Consider the following 12,189-nt stretch of genomic DNA (forward strand, 5'->3'; position numbering starts at 1 on the left):
AGCAATAATGAATTAATTCAGCCCTGGTAACAGCGCTAGATAATTAAGTGGGAAGTTTGTGATCAGAGCATTTTGTATTGGCAGGAGTCATGTTGGAGGGTTTGTTTAGGGTGTTTTTAATGCCAGTCACTCAGTTAACTCAAGGTTATCGCTGATGGAAGATTTGTGAGAAACAGATAAATAAAATATCATCACACTATGAAATTGTCAAAGATATTTCAAATAAGCCTAGACAATTAAGAATAAAAACCTCTGCTGTGATTCATTCAGTGTGATTAAGCACATTTACTTGTATTTTACTTCCTCAGATGGTCTACCTCCTGAAGGACCCAGAGTTTGCTCTAATGCAGATTATTGTAACTGATAGCCTGAGGTATGTAATGTCCACAGTGTTACGTGAACAAGGACCATCTCTCTAACCCAAACCCTGAACTCAGTTACTGTTTTAACCGAAACAATTCTATTCTCCGTCTTGAACTATTTTATATGATGCGTTGTGAATATTGCTGGAATCTGATTGCTTACTATGGGTTACAGAAACACATTGCTCTGTATACCTTATTAATATGGGTAATTTACAAATGTGTAAAACATGCTCCTCATTCAGTGCAAATTCCTTTTCAACTTGTTTTTGCTCCTGATTTTAAGCAATTGCTTAGATTTTGCACATGAATATGGTGGCTCTATTTGAATGCAAAGGAGTTGGACATATTGGGGTTTTCCTTACTTAGTGCAGACTACATGAATGTTCCTAATTATACACCCACATGTAACAACAAGATATATCTGCAATACATTATTTAGGGATAGAGTTAACAAGAGTGGATAATGTTGACATTATCAAAACAATATTAGGAAATTATTATGAAATAATTTTCTTTTTTAAATCTCTCCAAATATATAACAAGGACTAGTGGATAGTAGGTTACAATGGATTTAGTTTTTCACTTCTCATGCCCTAACTAGTGTTTGTGTGATTACAGAAACCACAAAAACGGCTAATATTTTTCTTGGGATTTATTTGTTAGTGCCTAAGTGCCAACATGTCTTGGATAATGTCTACGCTTTCCTGTTTCTGACATTAACCTTCCTATGAATGAGAACCGTGTTCTGAATTCTGAGTGAATAAATCAATAATGTACAAATAAAAAGTTAAAGAGTTTGAGAAACCAATCTAGTCATCTAGTAAATATTACAATAATTCCGTGGTTTTCCTGGTTCTATAACTAAATCTTTCAATCTCCTGCTGTCACTTTAAATGAATCATTGTAATCACATTTTATCTGCTGATCTAATGCTATTATCTCAATGTTTGCTGCAGTAATGAACTTGGGAATGTCCCTACACATAAAAGCAATAAAAAGGTAAACAAGTCTATATTACTTCCCTTTTAATTAGTAACATTTGTGAAGGGAATTTGTCAAGTTGAGTTAATTCTGCAAATATAGAAGTGAGGCAAGAAGTCTGAATTAGATTACAATAAGCAACAAAGGCTGTTGCACATGGAACCCTGAGAATATGAGTGATATTTCACTAACTGCCCCATACTCTCTAATTCCCTCTGTAATTAATGGGCTTCAGAACTAAGTGAGCTGTACTAAGGTCTTTAAAACAAGTAAAACATTTGGATTTATTTGCCATGTCAATAAACCTTCCTGCAAATATATTCACGATAAATATATATGCATACACATTTTGAACCATAAACAGGCTCTTGCCCCTTAAAGGTAGATTTTAGAATGGGCTTCATATTTTCCAATCCACTTAAATTATTTTCTGAAATTGTATGCTAATAATTACTAGCTATAACCAACTATAGCAGACATACTCATGGCATAGATAAGAGATCTAAAATTATACCTATAAAATATAATCCAATACAACATATGTTCTGAATGACTAATAGTGAGAATTGTCATATAGAGATGGATGAAAAGCAATCATTACACTAATTTTAGAATTGACTCATAAATAGCGTTTTGCCATATGGCAGGCACATGAAACAAACCTTGAAGTCTGTGGAAACATTTAAAGATGCTGTTAAATGATAAAGAGGATGTAGAATACAGTAAAGGGTGGCATCTAATTAGTCAAGAGTAGTTCAACGCACCCCTTTAACAGGCCGATGGTCTTTGCTGGGAATCTGTTCTATGAATCTTCTACCATCACTAGGAATATTCTCTCCCTAGTGTTAGACCATAACTTCTGTTTTGTATGTCTAATCATTTTTGTTATAATTTTCCTTTTTAATCATATTTAAATCCTCTACTTTTCTTAACGTGATTTTTTTTAAAAAAAATATTAATTTTTTTCTGACTTTTATAAATTATCTTATTCCTTCATTGTGCTGCCAGAGAAGGGGGACCAATGTGGACTCTGGTGCTTCCAAGTTAGTATAATTATTGTGTGGTTTGTTTTTGTGCAATTGTGATGTTTTATATTATATATAATACTAAGCACAACAGTGTCATTTTGTAATATGCATCTATTTTACTTTCTCTAGTTATAACTCCAAATCCATTGTCCAAGCTAATTCTTCTGGAAGTCCGGAATTACTTGCTGCAAAGTTGAAAAATCTTCTGGAAAATCAGGATTATACAGATCCACAACTCAATAATATAATTGCTTCTGTGCAATCTGTGAGCATAGATCTCTTAGGTAACTATTTTCTTTCAAAACAATAATTTATGTGGTAATAAAACCATTTATTTGCTCTTTAATTTCCTTCCCTTTTTCATAGCAAGTCAAACAATGTTAATGTCAGAAGTACAAGCATGATCATTGCACAAGCGTTTTGTATAGACTTTCCAAATGATTCTGTAAAACATTTTACAAGATCATGAAAATTAAATTAAATTTTCTCAGGTAATTGAATCATTTTCTACAAATGAACAACACTATAAATTGAATTTAATTAGGTTTTATAAGTGTTACAAGTTTAAGGGTCAATTGAAATGTATCCAGCTCAGAAATTGAGAAGAAACTAGAGTAAATGACTGGAGCATAATTATCATGGCCAAAATAGCTGCAACCGACATTTGCGGATACTCACTTTCTTAATTCAGACTTTAAGCACCGCCTGACTATTCAACTGTGTCCCCTGTATTTTTCTATGCAGGCTAGTAACTGTGGGGTTCATGTAGATATGGGGGTAAATGTATCAAGCTGAGAGTTTTCCAGCGGGTTTGAAAAGTGGAGATGTTGCCTATAGCAACCAATCAGATTCTAGCTGTCATTTTGTAGAATGTACTAAATAAATGATAGCTAGAATCTGATTGGTTTTTCAAACCCGCCAGAAAACTCTCAGCTTGATACATTTACCCCATGGTCACATTTGCAATCAGGAAATGATGCAGACATGAAAAAGCACATTTACGTACATATGTTCAGTTAGACGCATCTCAAGATGTTAGTAGTAAATGTGAAATACTCGTACTACCCTTTTTGTACACAATGCAATGTTGTATTAAAGTGTCATAATATACATAAAGGAGAATATTATCTTAAGTTATTAATAAGTGTGAAAGTTGCATTTACCGTGTAAAGTATTATTAAATACAAACATTATTGTTTTCACCTTTAAAAATCAAATAGGAATCTTCTTTCCTGCCACAGTCCATATGGAAATATCAATTAAGTTATATGAATAGAGGGTTGTCACTTAATACAGCAAACAAGTAATGAATTAAGTACTATCAGTAAGAGGGGTCATGAGACAATCAGGAGTGGCTAGTGCCACAGATCGTCATTATCATCACTGCGTCTTGTTGCAAGTGCTCTCCAGCATTTGCAAGAGCTATGCCTGCTGTCAGGTGCGACCAGGTCTACCTCAGTCACAATTAAGTGAACACATTCTTAGTGTACTAGCCTATGCTTGTCCATTCCGCTCTCCAGTCGAAAGGAGTCGAAAGACAAAATCGGCATATGGATGTTTGCATACACATTTGTGGTACACATGTGCTGTATAAAAATGCGTATTTTTATGGAGAATAACAAGCGTCCAACTCTACATGATCCACTAAATGATCTGCCTATCTGTCGAATAATCCCTTTTTCCATGGTAGAGTTTCTAAATCCTAGTGACAGCAGAGTACCTAAAGACTTGACATTTAGGAAAAAGGGGACACTATAGGAAGAATACCAACTGGAAGAAGTGGATTTAGGCAGTGGGACACAAGGCAGGATCACCGACCGCTAGGGTAAGGGTACCTGGGTATCCAGGACTGCATTTGGGTAAAGGCCACATAGGCCCAAGACTAGGGCTCTGTCAGTAGGGTTTAGAGGGCACCTAAAATACTGAATGTCATTCGTTCAGTGTTTTTATTTTCCCTCAACGCTGAGCGATGGCCATTGACATGGAGAGGCATAGAGAGACATGGAGAACCAATACTGACAGCTTCTTACCTGTAAAGCTACCCGCTGCTTCTCCATGTTGGTATTGGGCTATGATGTCATAGCACTGCACTACACTCCCAGTCTCATAGGAGCAAGATGCCCGCCCCTCTCCAAGAAGGTGAGGACATTAAGGGCATTTGCTCTGGCCTGTGTATACCTGTTACCATTGACTAAGGAGCAAATACAGAATATCCAGGTTATGACCTCTATTGTAGAATATTTTATTTGATGGTCATCCCAGTGTATTCACATTTAAAAGTGACAAGGGCAATGGATAGCTGAAACAGTAACAGATTCATAGTAGTCATCAATCCCAAATGGAGTAATAACTTTACTACAGAGAGCTCCCTGTAAGATGTAGCATAATGTCTTTCTCAACCTATTAGCTTAGTCAGTGAGGATATTCTTAAACGAGGAGACAACGTTTTATTGTGCTAAAATCAGAAAAAAATTATAAACAAACTTTCTTCTAGCATTTCACAGACCATATTAAAATATGTTAAAAAATACAGTAATATGACATTAAAAATGTTACTTTATCTTACATTTATGTTCGAACACGTTCGAGAATATTCCTCCATATGAGTGACATTGACCTCAATAACAAATGCCACACAGTCATAAGTGAACCCCCAAATTCCTTATGATCAATGGGCCAAGACACCAGCACCAAAGAACAGGGATAGACATACTGTTGACACCTTTATACAAAAAGCCAAACGCTACAGCCCAATGATGAACAACTCCCTTCTGTCCACTGGGCCAAGATAAAACCCATTTCTTTAGAAACTGAACTGTTTCTGTATCAGACAGGCCTCAGATTATGAAAGAAACAATTGGGTCAATCAGAACATATCTAATAAAGGGGCTGGATCGAAACTAAACAAGGGGGTTGGCAAGCAGAAACTGAACCAAGCAGATGCCACTCTCCAACCTATGAACAGTTACTCACACACTCTGCCATATTTAGCTGAAATCATGTTCATGTTTTGCGTTATTTGGCTAATGTTACATCACAGAGAGAACTAGTGAAAGTTAATCCTTTTCCTATTTAATGTTAAATGAAAAACATATTCGATTTATCAGAATATAATGTTACCATTTTTAAATAAATGTTTATAATACATTCCGTACATTGAACTTTGTATTTCTATCTATTAATCTGAAATTTGTTATCATAATTTATTATCATGTTTATGCTTTCTACTTATACATTCGCACTATGTTACTGCCAGATCCAGGAAGTTGCCCAAGCAACTCTACAATCTACAATGGGGAAGGTACATATAACTGGACGGAAACAAAACCAACAGAAACAGGCAGAGCACCATGCCACAGAAATCCTGATGAATTTGCCACAAGATACTGGTAAGATCAGTAATATACGAAAACTGCGGAAGGATCACTGTCCCACATTGCAGACTGTTAAATAAGCTTGAAAGCTTGGAATTGAATTCTAAGATGGTTGAATGGATAAGATCTTGGTTGCAGGATAGAAGGATAGAAAACAGAGAGTTATAGTGAATGGAGTACATTCACAGGAGGGAAAGGTGTAGTACCCCAAGGATCTGTACTTGGACCACTGCTTTTTAATATCTTTATTGGTGTCATTGCAAATAGTATGGAAGGGAAAGTATGCCTTTTTGCAGATGACACATAGTTATTCAACAGGGTAGACACACCAGGAGGGGCAAAACGAATAATGATCTAGGTAGACTAGAGTAATGGTCAAGAGAGTTGCAAGTACAGTTTAATGCAAAAAAAAAATGCAAAATCATGCACTTGGGTCTCAAAAACTCAAACGCTAAATATAGTATTAATGGCACTATAATGGAAACTACTGAGGAGGAAATTGATCTAGGAGTCACTATTTCAGGTGACTTAAAGGCAGGTGAGGAATGTAACAAAGCAATGAGGAAGGTAAGTCAGATGCTTGGTTGCATAGGGAGAGGAATCAGTAGCATAAAGAAAGAAGCAATAATACCATTGTATAGGTCATTGGTACGGCCTTATCTAGAAAACAGTTCTGGAGGCCATATCTCCAGAAGGATATAAATACATTAGAGACTGTACAAAGAAGGGCAACTAAAATGGTGCATGGCCTACAGCACAAAACTTACCTGGAAAGACTAAAAGATCTTAATATGTATAGTATAGTTTGGAGCAGAGAAGGTAAAGATGTGATATGATCGAAAATTTCAAATATATCAATGGTTTTAACAAGGTACAGGAGGGAAACATTTATCAAAGGAAGAGAAGTATTAGAACACGAGGACATGCACTGACACTGGAGGGAAGTAGGGTCAGAGGAAATTTGAGGAAATATTACTTCACATAAAAGGTGATGGATAAGTGAAATAGCTTCACATCAGAGGTGGTAGAGGTTAATAAAGTAGACCAACTTAAAAATGCTTGGGATAGACATAAGGATATTCTTACAAAGATCTAAGGATCAAATAAGGTTGGAGGTTACCATAGGTTAAAAAATGGGCAGACTATATTGGCCAAGGTTCTTATCTGCCGTCAAATTCTATGGTTCTATGTTTCTATGTCTTTAAGGATATTTATCAGCCAGAATGGGCAGCATTGGGAAAGCAAGTGTTTATTTGAATATGATAGTTTGACCTGTAATCGGCCTAGCGCTATTTAAAACTGCTATCTATGGCAATGACTTGCCGACTAGACCTTGATATGCTGTATTGCTCTAGACAAATTGAATTAATTTGCCTCTGCATTACTCATGATAATTGTTATTTGTATATGTTTTAGCTATATCAATGTCAACACTGAGTGTGCAGAATGGCAAACTCCGAACTATACCAGATGCCTTCCTGGTTCATTTGAGACAATAGAAAATATCATTGTAACACCAGGTAATACTAAACATTCTCATTATTATGTATTATTAAAATGCAGCATTTTTATCTGTTTGGGACATGTGAATACAAACATTTGCCTACCACAGATTTTGATATTTTGAAACACTGATAATATTGTATTCTACAAAATGTCCACTTTTTCATTCATTTGTTTCTTTGCTTTTGCTGTAGAAAACGCAAACTATTTGGCAGAGCAGATTTTAAATATGACAAAAATAGCATCCTCCTTACCAGAAAACACTATAAGAATCATTCTCGGCAAACTTTCTGAGATAGTCACACTGGGAAAATTGGATGTGGAAAATGGGAAGATTAACTTAGATCTAATCAATTCAATTTTGACAAAAGCTGATGATTCCCTGCACATATTTACCAACAAGTGAGTATTTCAGCTCTAACGCATTTTCTGTTCCATTTTTTAAAAATAATAATTTCAGATGGTGAAGGACTGATGACAGAAACTTGTGAAACTACTCCTAATATCATAGAACAAAACAAACTGTAAGATACAGTAACATATACAAGAACATGGTTCTTTTCAGTTTAATTTAATTTGTCAAAAAGCAGAAATGTTCTTTTCCATAGTATAACATACAGTCCAGGCTAGAGATAAGCTTCGATATACAAAGCAAAAATGCATATATCGCCTCAACAGAAATTAAGAATGATCAAACAATAGTCGGTATGCCATCTTTTTGTTATTTTCATGGTAAAATAGGCAAATCCAGTTTCCGAATGACCAGTGCTACAGACAATATGGCCAGGCTATACCACACAGATATCCAATTGAATAGATTATGGGGGTAACTGCAAATCGGTTGTCTGAAAACCAAACACATGACAATGCAGTCATTAGGCTTACAAGTTTCCCTATAAAAAAACCCAATCAGTTTGACTTCTTTTTTTTTCGGACAACCGGTTATATTAGTCCTAGACATATGATGATTTCAGAGCAATATTGTTTAAACTTAGTAAAAAGACAATTGAAATTGTCACGTGCAATGAATTTATGGCTTACCGGAAACTACAGTATGTCAACAGCTACTCATAAATATAATTATGTACCATGTACTTCTCTTTACCTTAATATTTATGGAGGTTTTTACAATTGCTTTTAAGGATACTGAACATTACGGAGGAAATTGGATTCAAAATGAATTTTCCTGGGGACACAGAATATGTCACAGTGGATTCCCTGGCTTTTCTAGTGACCAATGTTAATTTTAAGGACTTTAAAGAAGTGTACTTCAATGTTAAGTCATACCTGGAAGGGAAGAACATAGAGGTATGATTGCTGTTCATTTAAAATGAATGACTAGGGAATTTGCATATTTATTTAGTAGTTAAGGCTTTGGTGGGAAATTGTCATTTAAGCTAAGAAAGACATTAGAAAAGTACACTTTCCATTTAGAAAACATACACATATTTGCATTTAGACACTGAACCTATGCTAAAAATTAGACAATTGAGGGTATATTTACTAAACTGCGGGTTTGAAAAAGGGGAGATGTTGACTATGGTAACCAATCGAATTCAAGCTGTCATTTTGTAAAATGTACGAAATAAATGATAACCAGAATCTGATCGGTTGCTCTAGGCAACATCTCTACTTTTTCAAACCCGCAGTTTAGTAAATATACCCCATACACTCCATTACTGAACATAGGTAACTTTGTAACCTTTTGAGATCCACAACCAGATTTGTGTGATTGATAAACCTTGGAGTGAGTTTATCTGCGATTGTTTTTGCTGATTGTCTTCTTTTAATGTCAATGTAAATTATTTTTACCCCATTATCCTTCCTTACTGTGGGGTCCTGGAATTCTCATCATTCCCAGCATGTGCCCATTGTCCATTATATTTAAATTTTCCAGACATCACTGCTAGACATATACATTTTAAAACAATATATATTACAGTATTAGTTTTTAATCGCATTTAAAAATAAAATCCGTTTGAGCTTTGCTAAATACTATTAGGAGATAACCATTGGGGTAAATGCTATGTCTAAATAAGTCTTCTGAATGTAATTTTTGGAAAATATTTCAACAGATATCGCTAGAAAACGTTCCTGCAGTCAAGGCTGTTGGCTACATTCATTTACCTGAAGCAATAAAAGACCAAGCAATAGCAGCAGCTTCCAAAGTGCAGTTTAACTTTTTTGGGACTCCATCACTTTTTAAGGTAAACATTTTGTATTGAAAGTTTGTGAGAACTTAATCTCTAAGTATCTTTTCATTTCATTCAGAATAAGTATAAACTGGAACAGGACAGACTCCCCTAAAAGTATGTGTGAGTTCGTTTATATACCTTGTAATATGTCTAACTTCACAACTGAGATGCAAACTCATATTGTAATGGCAATATATCAAACCACTAAATCAAATTCAGTTTACTTGCACAGAAAATCGGGATGATACCCGGTAAATTTTGTATTTATATTTAAAGTACATCAGAATTCTTCAACACATTTTGTGCCCAAATGACTGCTTTACTATCTATAATAGAAGACAATACATTTCTTGCAGTATATGAGGCAGGGGCGCACCCAGGGGGTTTTCCTGGTGCCTGGAAACCTCCCACACCAAGCTTAGGACACTCTATGCTTGAGGTGTCTTCCCCCGTGTACATAATGGGGATAGGAATTTCCTGTGTATATGATGGGGATAGGAAGAGTTTGAGATCGGTACAGCACTGTCTAAAATTATAGACATGCCCCCATGCATACTGGTCATGCCCATTGGCAGCATGGTGTGGATACCCCTCTCTAGAAATCCTGTGTTTGCCCCTGTGAGGGATGGTATTAAATACTAAAATGATGATGCCATAAATCTTTTGAAAACTAATGCCATTCCTATTTACCACTTCTATATATGGGTAATGTACCAGAAGATCTCTGACCAAATAAGTACATAGTTGTTATAATATCGCTCATGGAACTCTGAAGCGACTTACAGAATCATTCTAACTACCTTAGGACCGGATATGTTTTGTCCCTCCAGGCCTGACGATCCTCAATTCTGGTGATGCATCAACTTCACTAGCAATATAACTTTGATCTTTTGTCATGGAAATGTTATAATGTTTATATCGGGACATATGGGGTAGGGTTCTATTGATTGCATATGGGTGTACATCTCAGTTTACTTTAAATGCTCAACATAGGGAAAACAGTAATTTTGAATTTTGCTCATCGTGGATAGTGCAACCTCAGGAATTAGTCTAAACTGTGACCTGTTACTTCTACTGAGTTTAGAAGCAAAGAAAGTGTGCTTTACAGTAACATGGCCTAAAAACAAAGGTATATATATTGTTTTTCAATTTCTTACCCTCTCATAAATGTGGCAAGGTCGCTTTTTATATGTTCATGCAATGGTTTGCCATTTGGTTAAACCTTTGAGCATGATTACAACAGTTCATGGCCACTTTATTGAAACCTTGTACTGTCATTAACAGCTTAGCTACAATGCTTGGGGCCATATATTTGGTAAGGTGGTCATTCTACAGTATGGAGCATGTTACAACTTGAAATACATACATGTTGATAATGAATGCTAAACAATGATATCCTTAAACCCAATTTATACAAATATAGAGTCTGTGATTGTGATTATGATATGTCATCTGTTACAACAATATAATTATCCCAGCACAATTTTTTTAATGTATGTCATAGTAATATGGATGGAATATTATTTTAAAGCACTGACATTTAAATAATTGAAACCATATCTTTTGGTAGGGTAATGAATCCAGCGATTTAATATTAAACTCTTACATTGTAAGTGCCAGTGTTGAGGGTACCAATATTGAAGAGCTGAACGAGCCAGTGACCATAACTCTGCGACACATTAATGAAAATGTGGTAAGTTACACAACCTTATTTACAATTACATACATCTGATAGATGGCATAAATTATTAGAGAGAAGACCACTAATTTACAAATACAAACAGCAGGGGATATATAAAAATCACCTAACATAAACCTGTTTAAAACATACATTATAGCAAGTATTTTTTCTATTCTTTTAGGATGAACTTCCAGTGAAGTGTGTATTTTGGGACTTTACTCTAAACAGTAAGTGATCATGTTTAGTTGTGTTTTATTGTTTAAAATGAAAATGACTCTGACAGTATTCCAAAAGTTACAAATAAGTTGGATGTATGAAATTTGTTTCATACAGAGTTACATTTGACACTACAGTGTCCCTGCACCAATTAGGAGCATCATATTACTACTCTGTGCTGGTGAGGACTCTGCTCCTTCCACTATAATTCTCAGTCTGTAGCTTCCTGATTGCATTAATTTCCTGCCAATCGTCATAGCACTGCCCCTGTCACACACAACCCTGTCCTCATTAACATAATCCCATGAGTGCAGGGCCATCTTTTCCATTGGGCACGATGGGCAGGTGCCCGGGGGCCCCACGGACAAGGGGGCCCCATAGGCGGGGCTCTTAATTAGAATAAATAATCCTGAAAAAAAAAAAAACTGCAAAAAAAAACCTTCAAGGGTCACCGAGCAAGTACATCTATCTATCTCTATCTCTATATATCTATATCTATATCTGTATCTATCTCTCTCTCTCTCTCTCTCTCTCTCTCTCTATATATATATATAGGGGCCCCGGTGCACTGCTTTGCCCGGGGGCCTTTAATGTTGTTAAGATGGCCCTGCATGAGTGGACAGGTAATTGTAACATCCATGAGATATGAGGTTAGTTTAAATTATGAATGGCATGAAAAGAACTTATACCAGATATTCAATCTAAGCTCACTAGGAATTCTGCCAAAACTATCAGACAATACCTTATGAAGCTTACCACACACACTGCAATATCAGCATCTTTATAATGCAATAGGCCCAGTATCATAACATATGTGAAAGTTCACCAGATACCGCTAAAATTCAA

General features: G+C 35.6%; 1 protein-coding gene across 1 annotated transcript in view; it reads left to right on the forward strand.

Annotated features, from left to right (window-relative positions):
• Positions 1–12,189, forward strand: part of ADGRG4 (adhesion G protein-coupled receptor G4) — a 94,152-nt gene that overhangs the window by 46,687 nt on the left and 35,276 nt on the right. Inside the window, exons 12-22 of the mRNA XM_075187285.1 lie at positions 309–373; positions 1,322–1,364; positions 2,355–2,389; positions 2,504–2,658; positions 5,631–5,763; positions 7,165–7,268; positions 7,446–7,653; positions 8,394–8,559; positions 9,327–9,458; positions 11,017–11,139; positions 11,309–11,354. Of these exons, the coding sequence (XP_075043386.1) occupies positions 309–373; positions 1,322–1,364; positions 2,355–2,389; positions 2,504–2,658; positions 5,631–5,763; positions 7,165–7,268; positions 7,446–7,653; positions 8,394–8,559; positions 9,327–9,458; positions 11,017–11,139; positions 11,309–11,354 (1,210 nt within the window). The remainder of the gene's footprint in view (positions 1–308; positions 374–1,321; positions 1,365–2,354; positions 2,390–2,503; positions 2,659–5,630; positions 5,764–7,164; positions 7,269–7,445; positions 7,654–8,393; positions 8,560–9,326; positions 9,459–11,016; positions 11,140–11,308; positions 11,355–12,189) is intronic.

Source organism: Mixophyes fleayi, chromosome 9 (assembly GCF_038048845.1).
Source record: "Mixophyes fleayi isolate aMixFle1 chromosome 9, aMixFle1.hap1, whole genome shotgun sequence".
NCBI classification, from domain to species: domain Eukaryota; kingdom Metazoa; phylum Chordata; class Amphibia; order Anura; family Limnodynastidae; genus Mixophyes; species Mixophyes fleayi.